The sequence below is a fragment of the Canis lupus genome, chromosome 1, assembly GCF_011100685.1.
Source record: "Canis lupus familiaris isolate Mischka breed German Shepherd chromosome 1, alternate assembly UU_Cfam_GSD_1.0, whole genome shotgun sequence".
Taxonomy (NCBI): domain Eukaryota; kingdom Metazoa; phylum Chordata; class Mammalia; order Carnivora; family Canidae; genus Canis; species Canis lupus.
The window spans coordinates 42296249-42316187 of record NC_049222.1 but is presented as its reverse complement, the minus strand read 5'-3'; the positions used below and the strand labels follow the sequence as shown (position 1 = coordinate 42316187).

At 38.6% G+C, this 19939-nt stretch overlaps 1 protein-coding gene across 1 annotated transcript in view; it reads right to left on the bottom strand.

Moving 5' to 3' along the window:
• Nucleotides 1-19939, bottom strand: part of CCDC170 (coiled-coil domain containing 170) — a 96674-nt gene that overhangs the window by 25518 nt on the left and 51217 nt on the right. Inside the window, 3 exon segments of the mRNA XM_038526336.1 lie at nucleotides 552-752; nucleotides 8737-9054; nucleotides 18431-18616. Coding sequence (XP_038382264.1) covers nucleotides 552-752; nucleotides 8737-9054; nucleotides 18431-18616 — 705 coding nt within the window.

Below are 19939 nucleotides of genomic sequence, written 5' to 3'. Positions count from 1 at the left end.
GACTGTACTAGGCACCTACAGGCTTTCATTCCTTTGCTCAAACAATTTGCCCTTCAGAATCTGCTCCCTCCCCCCACTAAAATCCTACTTCTTCAAAGATGAACTTCATTATTCTCTCTCCTGTAAATCCTCCTCTTATCCAGAAGTATTCAATCCCTTCACTGAGTTCCTATAGCATTTCATCAATCAATACATCTTACAACACATACAGCTTTATAGTCACAGCAAACTACTAATATGTCTGTCTCTATTGAATTATGAGCCTTTAATGATCAAGAACTCTGTGTTATTCATACATCAGCCCTCAGACCTTCAGGGTCTCATATAGAATAAGCAACAAATATCTGCTGAGTTTTAACTGGATTATTTTGACTCAAGAAAGACCCCAATAATAGGAAGACACCCCAAGACAATATCTGTTGTTCCTTGACATTTACTCATTACTCAGATGTAACCATTCTACTAAAGTACTATAAATTTAGAATAGTTCAGGTAAAATTTTACAATGCAACAGATGTTTTCTACCCATGGATGTACCCTCAGGTTATTACTTTTTGTTTCTCAAAATTCAAGTTATCTCGCAAAACATCTCCAGAAACCAGCTCTCCCTCCAGGTGTGTCAGCTGACCCTGAAGAACCTCCAACTTGTTTTCTGCTTTCTGGGCTCTCTGTAGAGCTTTCTGGTGAAACCCAGACTCATTTCCCAACTGTTCAACAAGCTCAGATATTCGGGCTTCAAGCTGGGAGACCATCTGGAAACAAAGAAAAAGACAAGGATAAGCCTTGTTTTAGATGCAACAAAGTGTTAAAATCTAGTGCTCAGACCAAGCAACATAACTATTTATAACACCAACTTCCAGATTCTTTGTAAAATTTTAATAAAAAACAGGTAATGTGATAGCTGTATTTGCCTCTCCTTGAAAGAAATCTGCATTCATTATCTAACAAAATATTTTATTGGTATTTTTGATTTTTATATAATTTCTTAAACAGGTTACTCGATAAATATTTATGGATAATATTTACTTACTCCTAAACTGCCATTAATTTAAGAGTTTCAAAGCTTAGCTAGAATAAGAAGTTCAGACAGAAAGTGCTTTTTAAACCCATGTAAGTGTCATTCTCCAGAAAAAAATCTTCCACCATATATACTGTATTAAAGGTTATACAGTGAGTTCATTCTGATAGTAAACTTATCAGGAATTCAAATGCATAAAGATATTTTTCAAGCCTTTTCAGTTTCCATTGAATATTGGTTATTCACGCACCAAACTTCAGTGGTGCTACCTCTGAACCGCGTATTTATGTAGTGATATTATCATTTTAGCACTTGAAAGGTCAAATTTAATACAGCGACTCTACATACAAGAAGGCAGGAGAATCTGATTACTACCTCCTTTCCTACAAAATGAAATCACAGTTTCTCCATTAAAAGTCCCAATCCTCTTCACACACCCCTACCTTGCCCAATGCTTCCATCTTTTCCTGAAGTTTCTCTTTTGTACTCATCTTCCCTTAATGAAGAACATTAGTTTACCAAAGATCTCAGGTACACTCTGAGAATACTCATGAGAATTGATTCTACCAAATCCAGTTTTTATGAAACACTGAATTCAATAAAAACACCAGTTTGGGGTGATAAAATTTGTTTTGTTTTGGTGGTTTGTTTCAAAAGAGGAAAAGAAAAAAAGTAGATATTTACATAATACTCAGGACCATTCTTACAAAAATTGAAATATCTTGATGGTTTCAGGTTTACAATTTCAGTTTCAAAAAAATTCTGATTACCTATCAGTAACCATTTTTCTTTTTTAAGTAAGCTCCATGTCCAGTGTGGGGCTTAAACTCATGACCCTGATATCAAGACCTGCACACTCTCCCAACTAAGTCAGCCAGGCACCCTATCAGTAACCATTTTTAAAAGCAAGAAAACACTCAAGCCATCCTCAATTATTTTGAAAGGCTATTATATGGAAGAACAATAAGGTTTGTTCTGAGTTGCCCTCAGAGCTTAAGTTAAGGACCAACAGACAGAAATCAGAGAAATGATTCCACTTCAATATAAGGAAGAATTTCTCCTGGTCCCTATAATTACAAAGTAATACATGGCCACTATAAAAGATTCATTAAGGATAAAAAAAACTATAAACAAAAATATAATAATCTCCACCCAGAAGCAACAACTATTAATGTTTTAAAATAGGGTGCCTGGGTGGTTCAGTTGGTTAAGTATCTGACTTGATTTCAGCTCAGGTCATGATCTCAGGGTTGTGAGGATCCATGCTTAAGATTCTCTGTCTCAAAAAAAAAAAAAAAAAAAGATTCTCTGTCTCCCTTTCCTCTCTCTTTCCCTCCCACCCTAAAAAAAAAAAGTATTTATGCACTGTTAAGACAGAGTTAAGATACTATATTTGCAATTTTATGTCTGTGTTTACCTCATTATTTTAAGCATCTTCCCATGTCAGCTAGTGGACTCCCAGTCACCATAGATGGTAGGAACTGGCCAACCATGTGTTAACAGTGTTATGGAGTGAACTGAAGTGCTCCAATCAGGAATGGTATACTACTGGATCTCTAAATGCTCTAATCCTGTGCTTCTATGGCTCTCAAGTTCCCAGGCCTATAACTCAATTAATTCTACACTTCTGTTGGGGCTTGAAATAAAATATTTGATGGCAAGCTGTTAGCATCACATCCAAGGAATTATATTCTCCAAGGAAATTTCTAATTTAATTACAGAATATGAGCCTCAGAGAACCCTCATGTCGTATTTCCTACTGTTCGCACTTCCTAATAACAGATATGATCTTATTGCAAGAGAAAGATGTGCTTGTCTTGGTACAATATACAAAGTAACCTACAAAACAACAGCCATCAAAAAACACTCCCAAGATACTGTCTTGGGGTCCAGGGGACTGTTTAATGATGTTATGTTACACAAGGTATGGCCCGTGATTCTGCACAGTAGGAAATGTGGTTTCATATTCCACGAGGAGGAAGTGAGTCTTTCCACCTGAAGGTCCTTCAATACTTCTCGTATCTCACAGCCAACCTAACAAAGAGAATGAGACCAAAGAAAAAAGAGACACAGGGAGCCTCAGCTAGAGAGACAGAGGACCGTGTGACCACTGCACCACCATCCACACGCAAAGGACCTTCCCTGAGGAAAGCAGTGCCTATCATAGAAACTGATCAGTAAAGACTCCATTAAGAAGATGACCCATTAGGCACCTGCAGGAAGTTAGGCTAAGAAAGTGGTAATGACCCTGAAGAGAAAAGATGTCTCGATGGAGACCAGACTGCAGCATGGTGTCTTTGGAGTCAGATAATCCCAGTCTAGAGTTCCTTCCCACTCTACTACTCACCAGCATGTTAACTGAAGCAAGTTAATCACCTCTCTGAAACTGTGTCTTTGCCATGATGATCAGATTATAATTTTTTTTGATCAGATGATAATTTAGATCATTTGAGTAGCACAGTATTTTACACCCAATTGAAGTTCAACACACTGCATCCCTTTTTATCATCAGCATTACTATGCCAGTATGCTGGTTCAGTCAATCCTATGCTTTTGTCATAGGGAGTTAAAGGGGCCCTTCAGGAATTGTCCTATGTCAGGTTTCTCAAACCATTTACAGCCTAGAGAGCCTGTTTTTCAAGTAAAAACAAATGAGCAGTGACAAATAAGGGACAATGTGCTAAATCAAAGATGAAGGGTTCTTCCTGTATCCTCACTCTGTGTGGACCCAAGAGTGTTCCACAAAACCTGAAGACTCAGCAGAGTATAACTTTTAAAACCACCAGTATGGGGATGGCTGAACAGTGCAGAATCTACAAACTGCTCTGCCAAGATTCTGGTGTCCAGAGAAGAGCAAACAGCTGAGACGCTCTTCATTTTCTATGCATCCCAGCACTAAGCTTATTTAGGTCTCAGTACGTGTAATATCACAGCATGTTTTTTCAGAGATAAATTTACATAAATTTATTCAAATAAATTAACATTCCAATCTGACTTCGTCCTTGGGAACATCAAATGTCAGTGCCTGGGTTAACATACAAGTCGTGCCAAAACACGTTGCGTTGTTTTTGCATTGTGTTTTTCACACCAAAAACTCCAAAGGACAGTAACCTTTTCTTTCTTTCCTTTTATTTTTCTTCTTTTTCTCAGTATCATCTGTTAATACATCCCTGATATTCCATGGGACAAAATATGTAAAGGATTTCAATACTAGCGATGTAAGGCAGGGAGGGGAATTATAATAAAGAAAACATACTTCATTTTTTAAAAAACAAAAAAGACATTGAAGTAAATCACATTTCAAAAACAAGCTGACTTGGGACACCTGGGTGGCTCATGGGTTGAGTGTCTGCCTTCAGCTAAGGGCGTGATCCTGGTCTGGGGATCAAGTCCCGTATCAGGCTCCCTGCGAGAAGCCTGCTTCTCCTTCTGCCTGTCTCTGCCACTCTCTCTGTGTCTCATGAATAAATAAAATCTTAAAAAAAGAAAAAAAAAAAAACAAGTAGACTGGTTTTTGGAAGTCAAGTCATAATGTCCTAAAAGAATTCACTTCCCGGGATCCCTGGGTGGCACAGCGGTTTGGCGCCTGCCTTTGGCCCAGGGCGTGATTCTGGAGACCCGGGATCGAATCCCACATCAGGCTCCCGGTGCATGGAGCCTGCTTCTCCCTCTGCCTGTGTCTCTGCCTCTCTCTCTCTCTCTCTCTGTATGACTATCATAAATTAAAAAAAAAAAAAAGAATTCACTTCCCAAGGACAAGTAGTTGTCAATTTCACGAGAAAGGCACTTTTGTCCTAAAATTAAGCCAAATGGAAGCATAAGAACTCTAAATGGAGGGAAGAGCCACTTGGGTCACTTAAGAACCAGTGCCTTTTAGACATAAAAGTCTTTTATTATTCAAGCTGTAATTTTTACTTAGGAAATATATAAAATATGTTGTCAGAACCCAGGAATAAAACATCAATCAAATTCTCCTTCCTTCATACCAGTTTATATGGCCAACCCTACTGACATGCTATCCCTACTCCCTTCATCTTTGTGCATGTCAACTTTTATTACAGATTAAATGGGGTCCTCCAAAAAAGAGGTACGTTCAAGTCCCCCAGTACCTCAGAATGTGACCTTATTTGGAAATAGAGTCTTTACAGGGCTGGGCCCTAATGCAATACGACTGGGGTCCTTATACAAAAGGAAAAATTTGGACACAGAGACACACACAAATGGAAGGGAAATAATGTGAAGATAGAGAATGCCACCCATAAGCCAAGGATACCTAAGGCTACCAGAAGCTAGGCAAGGGGCCTGGAACAGATTCTCTCTCACAGGCTCAGAAGGAACCAATCCAGCTGACACCATGATTTTAGAATTGTAGCCTCCAGAACTGGGAGACAATACACTTCTATTGTGTAAGCCACCAAGTAAGTAAGTGGGACTTTGTTATGGCCATCCTAGGAAATTACTACACTGTAGATGGTAGGAGAGCCAAAATCTCTACCTTTTCACTCTCCCAAATGCTCCTGTAGCCAGGTGTGACCACGTAACATAAATTGGAGCAATGAAATGTCAGTGGGAGTCCACCAAAGCTGGTATTGAAGGATTAAGAACATAGCAGAATGATCAGAACAAACGAGGGAAGCAGGGGGAGGAGGTGGAACACATCTCTGGTCCTTTAGGGCATCAGGCTGGCTCCCTAGAGCTCCCACAGAGCCACTGGACCAAGAAACACTCCAGTGGGGGAAATAAAGCCCTATGTGTGCCTAAAGAAGAACAAAAGAGCCATGTAGATAAACATTTGTGAGCTTGTATGAATTCTTTAACGTAGGAAATGACATAGAAATCAATCATGGCCATGTATTTTCTGTACATAATCATTTCTCATCCAGAGAATTAGCCAATTAGGAGATATCTAAAAGGAAGACAAAAATGTTTGCCTCAATTGCACACTAAAATGTCGCAACTTTCTGTCATTGTGCAAGACATCATCATTTCAAAAACACCTGTTACAAAATGTACTGGAATTTCAAGGCTAAATAACATCTATGCTCATTTAAAATTGCTAGGAACCTAACAGTAGGACATTCCTCGAAAAAAGTGGTTTCCAAGTGGGAGCAATTCTACTGTCTGAGGACATTTATCTGGAGACATCTTTGGTTGTCATAAATGAGGGGAAAAGTGGTGCTACTGATACCTAGTGGGTAGATGCCAGAGATGCTGCTAAATAGCGTACAATGTACAGAATGGGACCCTGACAAAGGATCATCCAACCTGAAATGTCAATAGTGCTAAGATCTAGTAAAGCTTTTAAAAAGAGAATGTGGTTTTGCTCTAAGCAGAAAAAAACAACTGAAAAAGTCTGGGTGGTGTCCGAATTCTGAGAATTGCAAACATAGGAATCACAATGAGTAGCAACTAGGTAAACAAGAATAGCAAGGTTCAGAAAGTAGGAGTTGACCTGAAGCCACGAATTTGCCAGGCCCAGCTTAAACTCAGCCTTGGGCATTCCCATGGGCATTACTCAACAGCTGGGTGTGCGTTTAACCATGACAGCTGGCAGGGGTGCACAGCCTCCTCAACAAACAGGTTCATCCATCTGTAGAGCTCCCATTCTGCAGAAACATTTCTCAGACAATATATGAAATCCATTTTCTCCTGATTTCACTTGAAGATGAGTCACACAAGACCTCAGCTATATGCTTGATTTCAGGCTTTTAAATAGTGAGAAGAGCTATTGAAAAAAATTACATGGTAGAAAAGGCACACAAAGACACTAAAAAGACTCTGAATCATTCTGATTTTTATGGGGGGCTGGGGGAGGCGTAGCCAGCTTAACCAATTTACATCATTTTGCTTTAGAAAATAAACACATACATCATGCTGACAATTTTGTGCCATGTTTCACATGCTGAATTAAAATAATTTTGGGAAAACAGAAGAGGGAAGCAATAAAATGAAATGGTAAAGAACCATTAGCGATTGAAGTACATCAACTGCTAGTCAAGGGGTCACTTGGGTTGCTCCTAAGAATATACATGAATTTTGGGAAAAAATTTTTAAAGATTTATTTATTTGAGAGCATGTGCATGTGCGCACACATGAGGGGAGGGGCGGGGGGTGAGAGAGAGAGAGAGAGCAAGAGAGAAAGTGAGACTTAAGCAGACTCTGTGCTGAGTGGGAAGCCCCATGCAGGGCTAAATCTCATGATCCAGAGATCACGACCTGAGCCGAAACCAAAAGCTGGACATTTAACCAACTGCGCCACCCAGGCACCCCAAATTTCAGAGAATTTTTAAAGAGAATTTAAAATGTTTGATCATTAAAGAAAATTGTCAAATGCAATCCCAAACTCTGAGTGAGTGGTTGCTCTGGGTATATTAGAAACATCAAAAGAGAGAGAGAAAAAAAAAAAACAATTTCTCCTTCAAACCAGCATGAACTCACAGAAGAAATTGATCACAATGGAATTATACCATTGGGTATAATTTACTTGGGTATTATTGAATTGGGTATTATTTACTTTAAAAACTCATTAATTAGGACTTCAATAATTTGGATTTGATGGTCATTTAAGCGGAGTCAGGCTGAAGTTGACTCCGCTAAGCAAAGCTATAGAGTAAAGAAGCATTATTAATAGTATAAACGAGATAACAAAATTCTACAATCTTCAGTCATATACGTGACTTAAAACATCTTTCTCCATATGTTAAATAACTTCCTGAAAAGGCTGTTCAGGCACCATTACAAAGAGGAGAAGAGAGAGGAGGACAAGCAGGGGCAGCAAGAGTTAAATTTATCATCATTATTGGCCAGGCAGTGTGTTAAGGACTTCCTAACAATTTTTTTTATTTAATATTTTCAATAAACAATAACCTAGCAAAACAGGTACTCCTCCAGGTCTATGAGTATCTTATCTGCAATTCCAAAATTCAAATGCATCTGAAAACTGATGGCTTTTTCATAACTCTCTGATAAAGGGTTTGGCAGCAAAGCCTGACCCGAAATGACAGGAACCTCTTCAGTCCCGCTACATTCGTGTGATGGAGTTGCCACGGGTTCGGCTGCAGAACGATGAATGTGGCTGAGTATGGAGTGCTGCCCCAGACCCCACCGAGGGGCAACGTGCAAGAGCGTTTTCACCATTGCCGTTCTGTGTTACTATTTTACCTTTCTGAGTCCTGAAAAATTCTAAATTCAAAAAAACATTGCACCCCAGGGGGTTCAGATGAGGAGTGTGGCCCCAAAGCCTTCTCTGTCCAGTAGATTAGAATACAGAATCTCAGGGGCAGTCGTCTTAGGAACCTGTCCATGTCACACCTGGCATGAGCAAGTGTGCAGTAGAGACAGGATTCAGCACAGGTAGCTCTGACTCCAGAACCCTCCTCCGTAGTCAGCTGTCACTTAAGTGACTCTCTAGGCTCCCTAAATATGGTATATAATTGAAAGTAATAAAAACCACTGAGTGGCTCAGTGGTTGAGCGTCTGCCTTTGGCTCAAGTCCTGATCCCAGAGTCCTGGGATCAAGTCCCGCAACAGGCTCCCCACAGGGAGCCTGCTTCTCCCACTGCCTATGTCTCTGCCTCTCTCTCTCTCTCTCTCTCTCTCTCTCTCTCTGTCTCATGAATAAATAAAATCTTAAAAAAATAAAGTAATGAAAACCACATTTAGATGCTACAGCAAATTACTGTCCTTAAGAATCTTACAAGTGGCCATTTCCCACTCGCCTTTTTCCTGCTTTCCTCTTGGCTGGTCATTTCTCGGATCCTTTCCACAATGGCATCCTCCTTTGGCCCAGTCGTGCCCCAGCTGCCTCTAAGCAGGGCTGCGACTTTCTCCCTAAATGAGAAGTACTGGCTTCGCGAGGCTGCAGCCGCATCCACGCTGGCCTCTAGACTCTTCTCCAACTCACAAGACCTTTTCTTCAAGAGGTTCAGCTCCTGCTTCGAAGCATCCCAGACCTGCTGGCCAGCAAGCAGCCTCTCTTGGAGGATCCTAACTTCCATTTCAAGAGCTTCCTTTGTCTCTACAGCACTGAGCAAGTCCTGAAACAGTTACAGATAGTGAAGACAGGAATGTTAGCGACCATTGAGGGACACCTGCATTTGCTTCTCATTTACCTTGCTTACAGACTTCATGGAGTAAGGATTAACTTCATTACATTGTTTACTTTTTAAAATTTTATTTATTTATTTGCCAGAGAGAAAGAGAGCACAAGTAGGCAGAGTGTCAGGCAGAGGAGAGGGAGAAGTAGGCTCCCCAGTGAGGAGAGAACCTGATATGGGGTTCAAGCTCAGATCCCTGTGATCATGACCTGAGCCAAAGGCAGATGCTTAACTGAGCCCCCCAGGCACCCCTACATTCCCAGTTTAACTGTAAGTTCCCCACCATCTCATCATGAAGTTATTGAATTGTAAAGGCTATGTCAGGTAAACTTAGGTGCCTAGGAAAGAGAAGGGATATAAAATCACGGCTAGGAAGAGAAGGAAACTGACCTATAACCCTTTTCTGTGTAGACCTTGAGAAAGAGTTAATAAAAACAAATTGCTGACTAGCATGCTGGTAGAGGCAATCCACAGATAGAAATGTTTACAGAATTATCTGTTCTAGGGCACCTGGGTAGCTCAGTGGTTGAGTGTCTGCCTTCAGCTCAGATCCTGATCATGGGGTCCAGGGATCAAGTCCAGCATCGGGCTCCCTGCATGGAGCCTGCTTTTCCCTCTGCCTATGTCTCTGCCTCTCTCTGTGTGTCTCTTGTGAATAAATAAATAAAATCTTAAAAAAAAAAAGAACTATCTTCTCTAAAGCTTGATATACATGGAAATTGATTCTGAATAAACCATAAACCCTTAGAGTCCTACCTACTAAAAGTCCTACACACTAAAAATTGTTTAAAGAAAGATGCCTCCTTAACACTATTCTAAGTAATAGGGTAGCATTTTCATAAAAACATCAGTGCATAAAAGAGAATCAGATCTTTCTTTCAATACTCACTTACTGTGTATCTCTTTGTCTCATAAAACTGATAGATCCTAAAGAAAAGATACAGAAATATCCAGCCATTTGGTGGGTGGAAGAATTAAAAGTAGAGGGAAATAAAGTACCACACCAAAAATAATAATTTGAAAGAATATAATGTGTATTGTTAGGTTCACAAAAATAAATGAAAGGCATAAAGGAGGCTACCTGTGCACCTACTTCTATTTACTATAATCTAGAATGGTCAAAAGAGGCATAAAAGGGACATCTTTAAAAGTAATTTTAAAGGGGCACCTGGGTGGCTCAGTCGGTTAAGCAACTGTCTTAGGCTCAGGTCATGATTCCCAGGGTCCCGGGATCAAGCCCTGCATTGGGCTCTCAGCTCAGCAGGGAGTCTGCTTCTCCCTCTGCCCATCCCTCCGCTCCTGTTCTCTCAATGCTCTGTCTCTCTCTCAAATAAGTAAATAAAATCTTTAAAAATAATTTTAAAAAATTTGTTGATATCAATTTTTAAAATACATGAGTTCACATTAAGTAAGAATAAGTAACTTGATAACCAGCATTGCTACAGTATTGTAGCCTAGTTAACTGGCAAAAAAAAAAAAAAAAAAAAAAAAAAACAAAAGTTTTTTTTTTTTTATTTAAAAGAGCATGTTAGGGTCAAATATCTTTGCATCACAGATTCTACCTCTAAACTCTAAGCCAGTAACATTTCAGGCTGCCAGTTAAAATACACTCATACCTTTTGCACCAGAACTTGACTTTAAAAGGAATTTATCTCCACCAACAGCTTGGAGACAAGAAAGACGTTCTTTAAAATGCTACTTCTTTACTTTTTATTTTATAAAAAGAGAATATCTTACTTTTTTTCTGGTGATTTCTTTTTTTAAATCAAGGAGTCCCTGGCATCAATTTGAAATAAAAGTCATCGAGTGTGGATAGGTAAGTTAGAGAAGCCTGGCCTTCAGAAAAGTAATGGCTAAACTAATTGTGGAACCTATTTTGTGAAATGCTTTGCTCAAGTCCTGGCAACAGCTCCCAGTTTCCCCATTCCCTTTAGATACCAGTCCTCTTTGCAGAGAAGCCCCACTGCTGCTAATTAAATTATGGCCCTCAAAGTAGAGTCAAGGACACTTTATCCCAAATACAATATTTTAACACTTTACAGATTTCTTTTCGGAGAGTAATACAATAGCTACTCAATTCAAGTAACCAGGATCCGTACTAATGATAATAAATTAGGCCCGTGTTTCACTTAGAAACGACCATCTAACATGCGGTTAGAAAACTCAAGGTTCCAAATTCAATGATGTAAAGATGAAAATTAATACTAATCCCCTTTAAGCTCTAGAATATTATATATTAACTTTTATGGAGAGAAGACCCCTAATGTAAAAGACAAGTTTCCATGACCCAGAGAGTGACATTTTTAACTAAGTACAAAAGATCCTCAAAATACACACACAAAAAAATATATCATTCATTTGAGTACTATAGACTGTCAGTTTGGAGTGTACTAATCAACTGGCAGCTCCACCCAGAGACCAATAAACATAACACTCCCTAACAAATCCAAAGCAGAAACCCTTACGACTGCTAAAAATCAGAAAATGCATGTGTGGGCATAAAATACAAAGGCACATGGCAGCAGGCCAGACTTCTTTTCTGGGCACGTTTCAGCCCAGTGAACTGTATGGTGCTTCTCACATGCAGTACAGGCCTTGGAAGCCACTGACAAGGCCTTAGGGATGGCCGTTTCCTCAGTGCTCTGATTAAGTGATTCAGGATTTAGAAGCACTAAGCCGATCTGCTGGAAACAGATGTCCTCAGACTACCAATGCAATTACCCACAGAGCTAGCAGAGACAGTGCTGGAGTGGAATCTGGTTGCATGGCTACCTCAAGGATACACTCAAGTAATGTGACATCAGTATCACTGGCCAGGTCCTGAAGACTGTTGTCAGACCACACTGACACACAGAATAAGAAACAAGTAGCTCCCTCGGAGCAAAAATCAGGGCTGACCTCCACATAGGAAATCACATTTGCAAAAAAGGACAGCCCTTATAGAGATAGTGATAAGGATCACCTGGTAAACAAAATTTTTTAACTTTTCATTTGTCTTTAGCTTTAGACCTACCAAATGCAAGAAATGAATAATGACCCCTTCACAATTACTTTTAACAAAAATGGTTGTAAATAATATGATTAAGGCATTCAATTTACCTTCCCAATTAAATGCATGTCTTTATCAATTCCCAACGAAAATCCATTAAGTGATGAAACCATTCAAAGGTTTTGTTTTGTTTTTTAATGCAATCGTCTCCTATTTTAATGGTGCTAACTATTATGTGGATTTGGATATGCCTGAGATCAAACTGCCTCTCAAAAATACATGATTAATTATCATCCAGTGGAAAACCTCCAGCTCGAGTTTAATTCATCCAACCCTAGACAAATTTTATAAAATTAAAAACCAGTTGACTACTTTTACCTACTGCAGTTAAAATTAACAAATAAACTTAGAAATTCTCCCCAAATAGGTGCTCTTATACATTGTTAGTGGGAGTGTGAATAGGTGTTATTCTGGTATAAACACCTACCAAAATAGAATATGCACATAACCTGTGGTCCAAGAATAGATCTGTAGGATGGATTACTAAATGTGGAAAATGACATATCTGCAAAGCTCTTTCATTAAAATACAGCAAAAAATTAGATACTACACAAAAATTCACTGATATGTGGGACACGTGGGTGGCTCAGTGGTTGAACGTTTGCCTTTGGCTCAGGTTGTGATCCCAGGGTCCTGTGATCAAGTCCTACATTGGGCTCCCTGCAGGGAGCATAACCCTCTACCTATGTCTCTGCCTCTCTCTGTATGTTTCTCTCATGAATAAATACACAAAATCTTTAAAAATAAATAAAGTGCTGAGTCAATTGTGATAGGAATACACACACACACATACACATACACCCCTTAGGCTGTCCCACTAGCATCATCAACCTTTGAAAATACTAAGAATTCAACTTAAATTTGAAATTCCTGTTATTGACAAACACAACACAAGTTGACAATGAATTTGGCTGTACATGAGGCCAACGAGTTCCTGGGCTTCACTACCATACTGAAAACAGTCTGCCCTGAACTGGTCAGAGTGTGCCTGGAGGACCATGGACAGTTCCCAGCTGGAAATTTTAAGAGGGACATTGTCAAAATGGAATGGATTCAGCATCACATGCTAGCATTAAAGCTGTAATAAAAATATTTATTGTAATTGTGTTATCTAAAATACTATTTTTATTTATTTTAAATGCATAGAATGAACCTAAGGCAAAGCTTGGAAGACTCAATTATAATTATAGAACAAAATGTAAATATTACAAACCTTGACAATGTAAATACAATAATAAAATAAAGGGAAGTAGAGTGAGAAGTAAAAAACTAAGAGGCATTAAATTCCTCTGACACTGTAGCAAAAAGTCTAAAACTACTATCTCACATTGGTGAATCAGTAATAGAAATGTATTCCTTTAAAAGTCTCAGTGGTAACTATCAGAAGCTAAGACATGAATGCCCCAGTAAGGCTAGAAGTGGAAGCAGAGAGGGTTTTAAATTTTACTTCAGAGTCTTATAACAGTTTAATGTTTTATAATATGAGCAGATATTATTTTAGTGTTTATTTTCATTTTAATTCCTCACCCAGAGGCTAGAATTTTCCCAACCTCACACAGATGATAAGAAAGAAGGTTCAAAGTTTGAAAACTACAGGCTGTTTAACCGAAAGAAAAGACTTAGAAATCCATGATAAATGTCTTCAAATGCTTTAAAGTTAGCCATAAGAAAGAAATTTTATTTTATTCTATGAAGTTTCATTAAGGAAGAACCAGGATGAGGATGTAAATTATAGGGATGCTGATCCTGACTTGCTATAATGAAGAACAGTCAAACAATTAGAACTACACAGAGAGGGGCAAGGCACCTGGGGGCTGCAGTGGGTTGAGCAGCCAGCTCTTGATTTTGGCTCAGGTCATGATCTATAGTCATGGGATCGAGCCCTGCATCTGGGCTCCTAGCTCCATGCAGAGTCTGCCTGGGATTCTCTCTCCTCTCCTTCTCCCTCTTGCCCCTCCCACACATTCTCTCTCTCTCAAATAAATATTTAAAAAAGAAGAAGAACTATAGAGAGAATATAGACCTCCTTGTCCAGTAGTGAGTTCCCTGTCTCTGGAAGAGTTCAAGGGAAGGCTGGAAATTAGCTAGACAGTAACATTTTAAAGATTCTGATTTCACATACAGGGTAATGTGATCTAGATTCTAAAAGGCCTTAAGGTCACTTCCAATGTCGTGAATCTAGGATAGTAAAGAGATCTATTCCTTTAGTAATTTATCCTAGTAAGTCCTCACTTCCAGGAACTTATTTCCATATGCCCGTACCCTTAAAATAATTTTTTCTTTGGATCCCTAAGTAAAAGTACATAACTAGGAAAAGGAAATAGGGCAGCCCAGGTGGCTCAGAGGTTTAGCACTGCCTAGGGCCTGATCCTGGAGACCCGGGATCGGGTCCCACGTCAGGTTCCCTGCATGGAGCCCGCTTCTCCCTCTGCCTGTGTCTCTGCCCCCGCCCTCTCTGTGTCTCTCATGAATAAATAAATAAAATCTTTAATAAAAAAAGAAAAGGAAATAAAAACACTAAGCATCAATTATGTGATGGGCATGTCCTGACTACTTCATGTATGTTATGTCATGTCACGCAATGCTAAGAATAATTGTAAGAGATAGATCCTTAAATTATTTTTCTATTTTACAGACAAGAAACTGAGGTTCCAAGAGGTAAGGTCATGTGCCTCAGATCACACAGCCAAATGATTCTGGAGCCTGGATAAAAACCTGACAGCCTAGACTCTTAACCCCTCTACTCCCTGTTAACTGTTTTCATTCTGTTCTCTCTTTCATCCACTACTTTAGAGTAACAAACCAAAAAAAGCAAAAGGGACATCCTTCCAAACCAGACCTGCCTGACTCCAAAACCAATATTCTTTCTTAGCTTCAATGCTAGCTAGCAGAATTAAAGGAAATGTGAACAGTAAGAAAGAAATGAAGCTGTCTGAAATCCCATAAGTAAGTTTAGTTTCTGATCTGCTGATCTGAACTTATACAGTCTATAGAAAGTGCATGTGGCTTGTGTAAGGAAAGTGCTTACGTTTTTCAACACTAGATTATTTCAAAATAACTGAAAGAAAAAGTGCCAATCTTTGATAGTTGTTAAAACATACTTCAATATTAACTCAAGATTTTCAAGTAATATATTTTCCATACATATAATAAATCATCTTGATTTTTACTTGGGAAATTTTCATAAAGTAAAAGTCATTAAGTGAACAAAGTAATTAAGAAAAATGACAAAAGTTGAGTTTCGTAAAAATGGCACCCCAGCCTGCAAATACTACTACTTCTGAAGTCATTCTGGGCTTCACTAATAAAGCAAGTTTCCTAGCTCAAAAATAGAGCTTTAGAAAGCAGTATGAAGACCCTTCCTAAAGTCATTAATGTGTCACTAAAACCACATGACAGTATTTTTCAGTAGTAAATCTCTAGAGTCATAATCCTATGAATGAGCACTTTATTAAAGACCTCAAGTTTTTTATTGCCCATATATTTTTTTACAATTTTTATTATTTTGGCAGGAACTTCATTCCAAAATGAGTATGAGTTCCAAGTCTGAACAACATGGCATCATTTACAAGTAAAGGCACATATATGAAAAGAAATAGTTCTGGTTTTTGTTAAGGTGCTCTTAACACATTTTCTACTGCTAATCTTCAGAAATGTATTTTTATAGATAAATATTAAATTCTTCCTAATTTTCAAAGCTTGCTAATTTAATAATTACTATTTGTAATTGAATTAAAGTCATTCATTCACTAAGGAAATCTGCATAGCTACTTATTGCTGTTGTTCCACCAACAAGTAATTTTTGGCATCAGACTGGTATGTAAGAGATAGCTGTGAATGTACATGGCAAGGGGTTACTGATGATAACATAATCATGTAATGACCAAGATTAAAATCGCAGCCTTGCTTCTTTGCTGCTACGTGAACATGGGCAAAGTACACTTAGCATAATGACTGTGCTAATGGTAAATGATCGATAAATGGTGACCATGTTAGTAATGACTGCTGATAACATTATGCAAAAATTCTGAGAGCCTTAAACTTCACTCAGAAGGCTAACTTGTATGTAAAATATTAAAAGTTTAATTTTGAAATAACTTTATATATACTGTAAGGCAAAGCAAACAAGTATATATTATGATTAGATTCAAAAAATATAAAACAAAAAGATATTTTAAAACTCTAAATATTGCTTTTAATTAAAAATACCAGTATTGGGGTACCTGGGTGGCTCAGTGGTTGAGCATCTGCCTTCAGCTTAGGGTGTGATACCAGGGTCCTAAGATAGAGTCCCACATCAGGCTCCCTACAGGGAGCCTGCTTTCCCTCTGCCTATGCCTCTGCCTCTCTCTGTGTGTCTCTCATGAATAAATAAAATCTTTTTAAAATAAAAAGATAAAAAATAAAAATACCAATATTAGTTTACTACTAAAAATGTATTTCTAGCTTTTTCCACCAAAAGAAATGATACCCCAACAGCAATGAGCACACCTACAGCCTAAATCTTGGTTTTAAGCACCATTCTCCAGTAAAAGGAACTAATGCTCCCTACGGAACAAGTTGATTTTAGTTTTGTGGTCTGAAAATTCTAAGTGAGCCTAAAATGCTGTATTCGGTCAGAAAAAGCAAGAAGTGTTAAAGGACTAGAGTCAGGTTATAAGATCACAGAGACCATCCAGAAGGGGCTGCTGCTGGGCCAATTTAGTGAATCTGGAGTACAAAAAAAAGTGATTGTAACATACTAAATAAATGAAAATCCATGTGTCCATAGAACTGAAAAGAAATAAAAAGCTATTCTCTACAGGAGAATAGAGCTAATAAGGAAACGGAATAGTAAAATTATAATACTACCTTTTTGCAATCCATGATGTAAATTAATCCAGGCAAGAATCAATGATGATAACACCACTTAGTAAAGTTAATGAGGAACAGAAATAACCTGCCAATTATCAGAAATAATGTCCCTTTATGCTAAAGAGATGGGCAATCAAATTTAGTGTCAGCCAATGAGTAATAACTAGCATTACTTGCCTACAACATGAAGTATACAACTTAACCTTTGAAATATCCTTGCCAGAAACATTTAACCTGAATCCAGTCTAGTCATTAACTAATTTTAAACTACATCTCCTTGGGACACCTGCGTAGCTCTGCAGTTGAGCATCTGCCTTCGGTTCAGGGCATGATCCCGGGATCCACTCCCACATCAGGCTCCCCAGAGGGAGCCCGCTTCTCCCCCCTCTGCCTATGTCTCTGCCCCTCTCTCTGTGTCTCTCATGAAAAACTAAATAAAATCTTAAAAATATGTATATACTACATCTTCTTTACCTCTTAATTGTCTCTTATGTATTTTCTTAACTGATTGCCCTGGCTCACTTTCACTTTTGAAAATTCATCATTATTATTAATCCCATTATTAGTTTCTTTGTTGCAAAAATATAAAAATATAACTGAAAGATTATAGAGTGTTCAAAAATCATACAATTTGCATGCTCAAACAGGGTTTTAGGTAATTTGAAAAGAACAAACAATTCATTGTGCAAATAAAGGTCTAGTTAGCATTGAGGCACTTCCTTTTGACAGTATCTTCTAAATAATACCTATATCCTTCGTCCTCGCAAGTATATGTCAAGGGTTTTGTCTAATTATTGATACATTCTCATGCATGACAAATAATAAATGATTATGCATAGCAGCCTTGCTCATAATAGTGCGTGGTATATTACCATTTTGTATTAAAGATAAATATAATGCAAAAAAGAAAAATATATAATGCAGAGCCTGTTGCCATTTGTATTAAAATTAAATAAAAAAGAATAAGTATATAAATCATAGAACATATCTAGAAAGGTATATATAAAATAATTGTTGACAGAGAACAACTGGGTGGGTGGTGGGAGGGGGTAGGGGAAGATTTTCACCATATACCCTTATGTCTATTTGGAACTTTGTATCTGCTGGATGCATTACCTATTAGTCCAAAAAAATTAATGTGTGAGTTTTAAAAATCCTTCAAGTCTAACTGAAGTCGGACATAGTCTCAAAAAACTCTACTTTTAAATGTGTTGTATTTCTTTTTTTTCTAATTAGGGAAAAACTGTATCAAATGGCCTGCTCAGGTCACTGAGTTCCCCCCACAGGCCTCCTGCTGACAGCAGCCTTTGGAAACTGTGGTCAGTAATGCCAGTGTGCTCACCCACATCTGGTTTTCAATTTCTGCTTTATAAACATGATCAGAGATGCACACTCACACTTCACATACTGTACCTGGTTCAGCTTGCCTTTCTCTTTAGTGCAGGAGGCAGCTTTTTCCTGCGCTCTGTTTACTTCTGAAACCAGCCTCATGATGGTTTCTCTGCTAGCTTTTGCTTCCATCTCATGGACATTTATAGTCTCTTCAAGAGTAACAATCTGTCCTTTGACGAATGCATTTTCTTCGCACAGCTCTCTAAGCTGAAGAGAAAGCAATTACAGCTATCCTATAAAAATTAACAATTTCATACCGCTTCCTCCAAGCAACTCTGATCTACATACCCTGCTGACTGCATTATCACATGAAACCACTGAAAGCACTATTCCTCCCTCCACTCAAAAGAACACATTTTCAAATGCAGCTTCTAAACTCTGTTGTTATGCACAGACCCAGTGATCAAATTAAAATTAATCAAAAGATAGCTCCAGGGCAACATTGCTGAGAGTCTTGCCAAATGCTTCCCAACAGAGCCAGCGTCAGCAAGCCCCCAGTTTAAATAATCAAGGAAAGGTGATGGTCTACAGAGATTACAGCGGGTGAGGAAGCAAAGGAGTTCTATTCTGCCCACGTCCACTGGCACCAACTGCATGCAAGGCACTACCTGGCACAGGGAGGAAATACGGAGAAGAAAGCCGGACTCTTTTTAAAAAGAAAATCTTTCTAATTAATACAAGCACAGAAAAATCCTGAATAACATGCTCATACAGTGGCTACCATTGGGATTAGTAGAGCTTTTCACTCTCTATGTTGTGCATTTGGATTGTCAGCTGAAAGCATTAATAAGATTTGTTAAGATCTACAAGTAGAGAAAATGAAATCAGACACGCTCGTTGGCCCAGGGAACCAGCCCTGTAGACACCTTAGCCTGTTAAGGCCATGAGGACGCCTACAGGAAGAGCTAGGACCCCACATTACAGAGTCAGTATCTGTGTTATGACACTCTGGGGGGAGGAACACAGCTTTCAGCCTCAGCACCTGGCCAACATGGTGCCCTGCTCCCAACTCAGGGCTGTTTCCACTCTCTTAAATACATTTCCACATATGTGTATGCTCAGTCCCCAACATCTTTCAAAGTCTCAACTTCAGAAGGCAAGCTGGTGCAGCCACTCTGCAAAACTGTGGACTTGCCTCAGGAAGTAGAAAACAGAGCTACTCTAAGACCCAGCAATTGCACTACTAGGTATTTACCCCAAAGATACAAATGTGATGATCCAAAGGGGCACTTGTACCCCAATGTTTATAGCAGCAATATCACAATAGCCAAGCTGTGGAAAGAGCCAAGATGTCCATCGACAGATGAATGGATAAAGAAGATGTGATATATGTACAATGGAATATTACTCAACCATGAAAAAAATGAAATCTTGCCATTTATAACGATATGGATGGAACTAGAGGGTATCATGCTAAGTGAAATAAGCTAATGAGAAAAAGACAAATACCATATGATCACCCATATGTAGAATTTTGACACAAAACAAAGGTTCATAGGGGAAGAAAGGGAAAAATAAGACTAAGTCAGA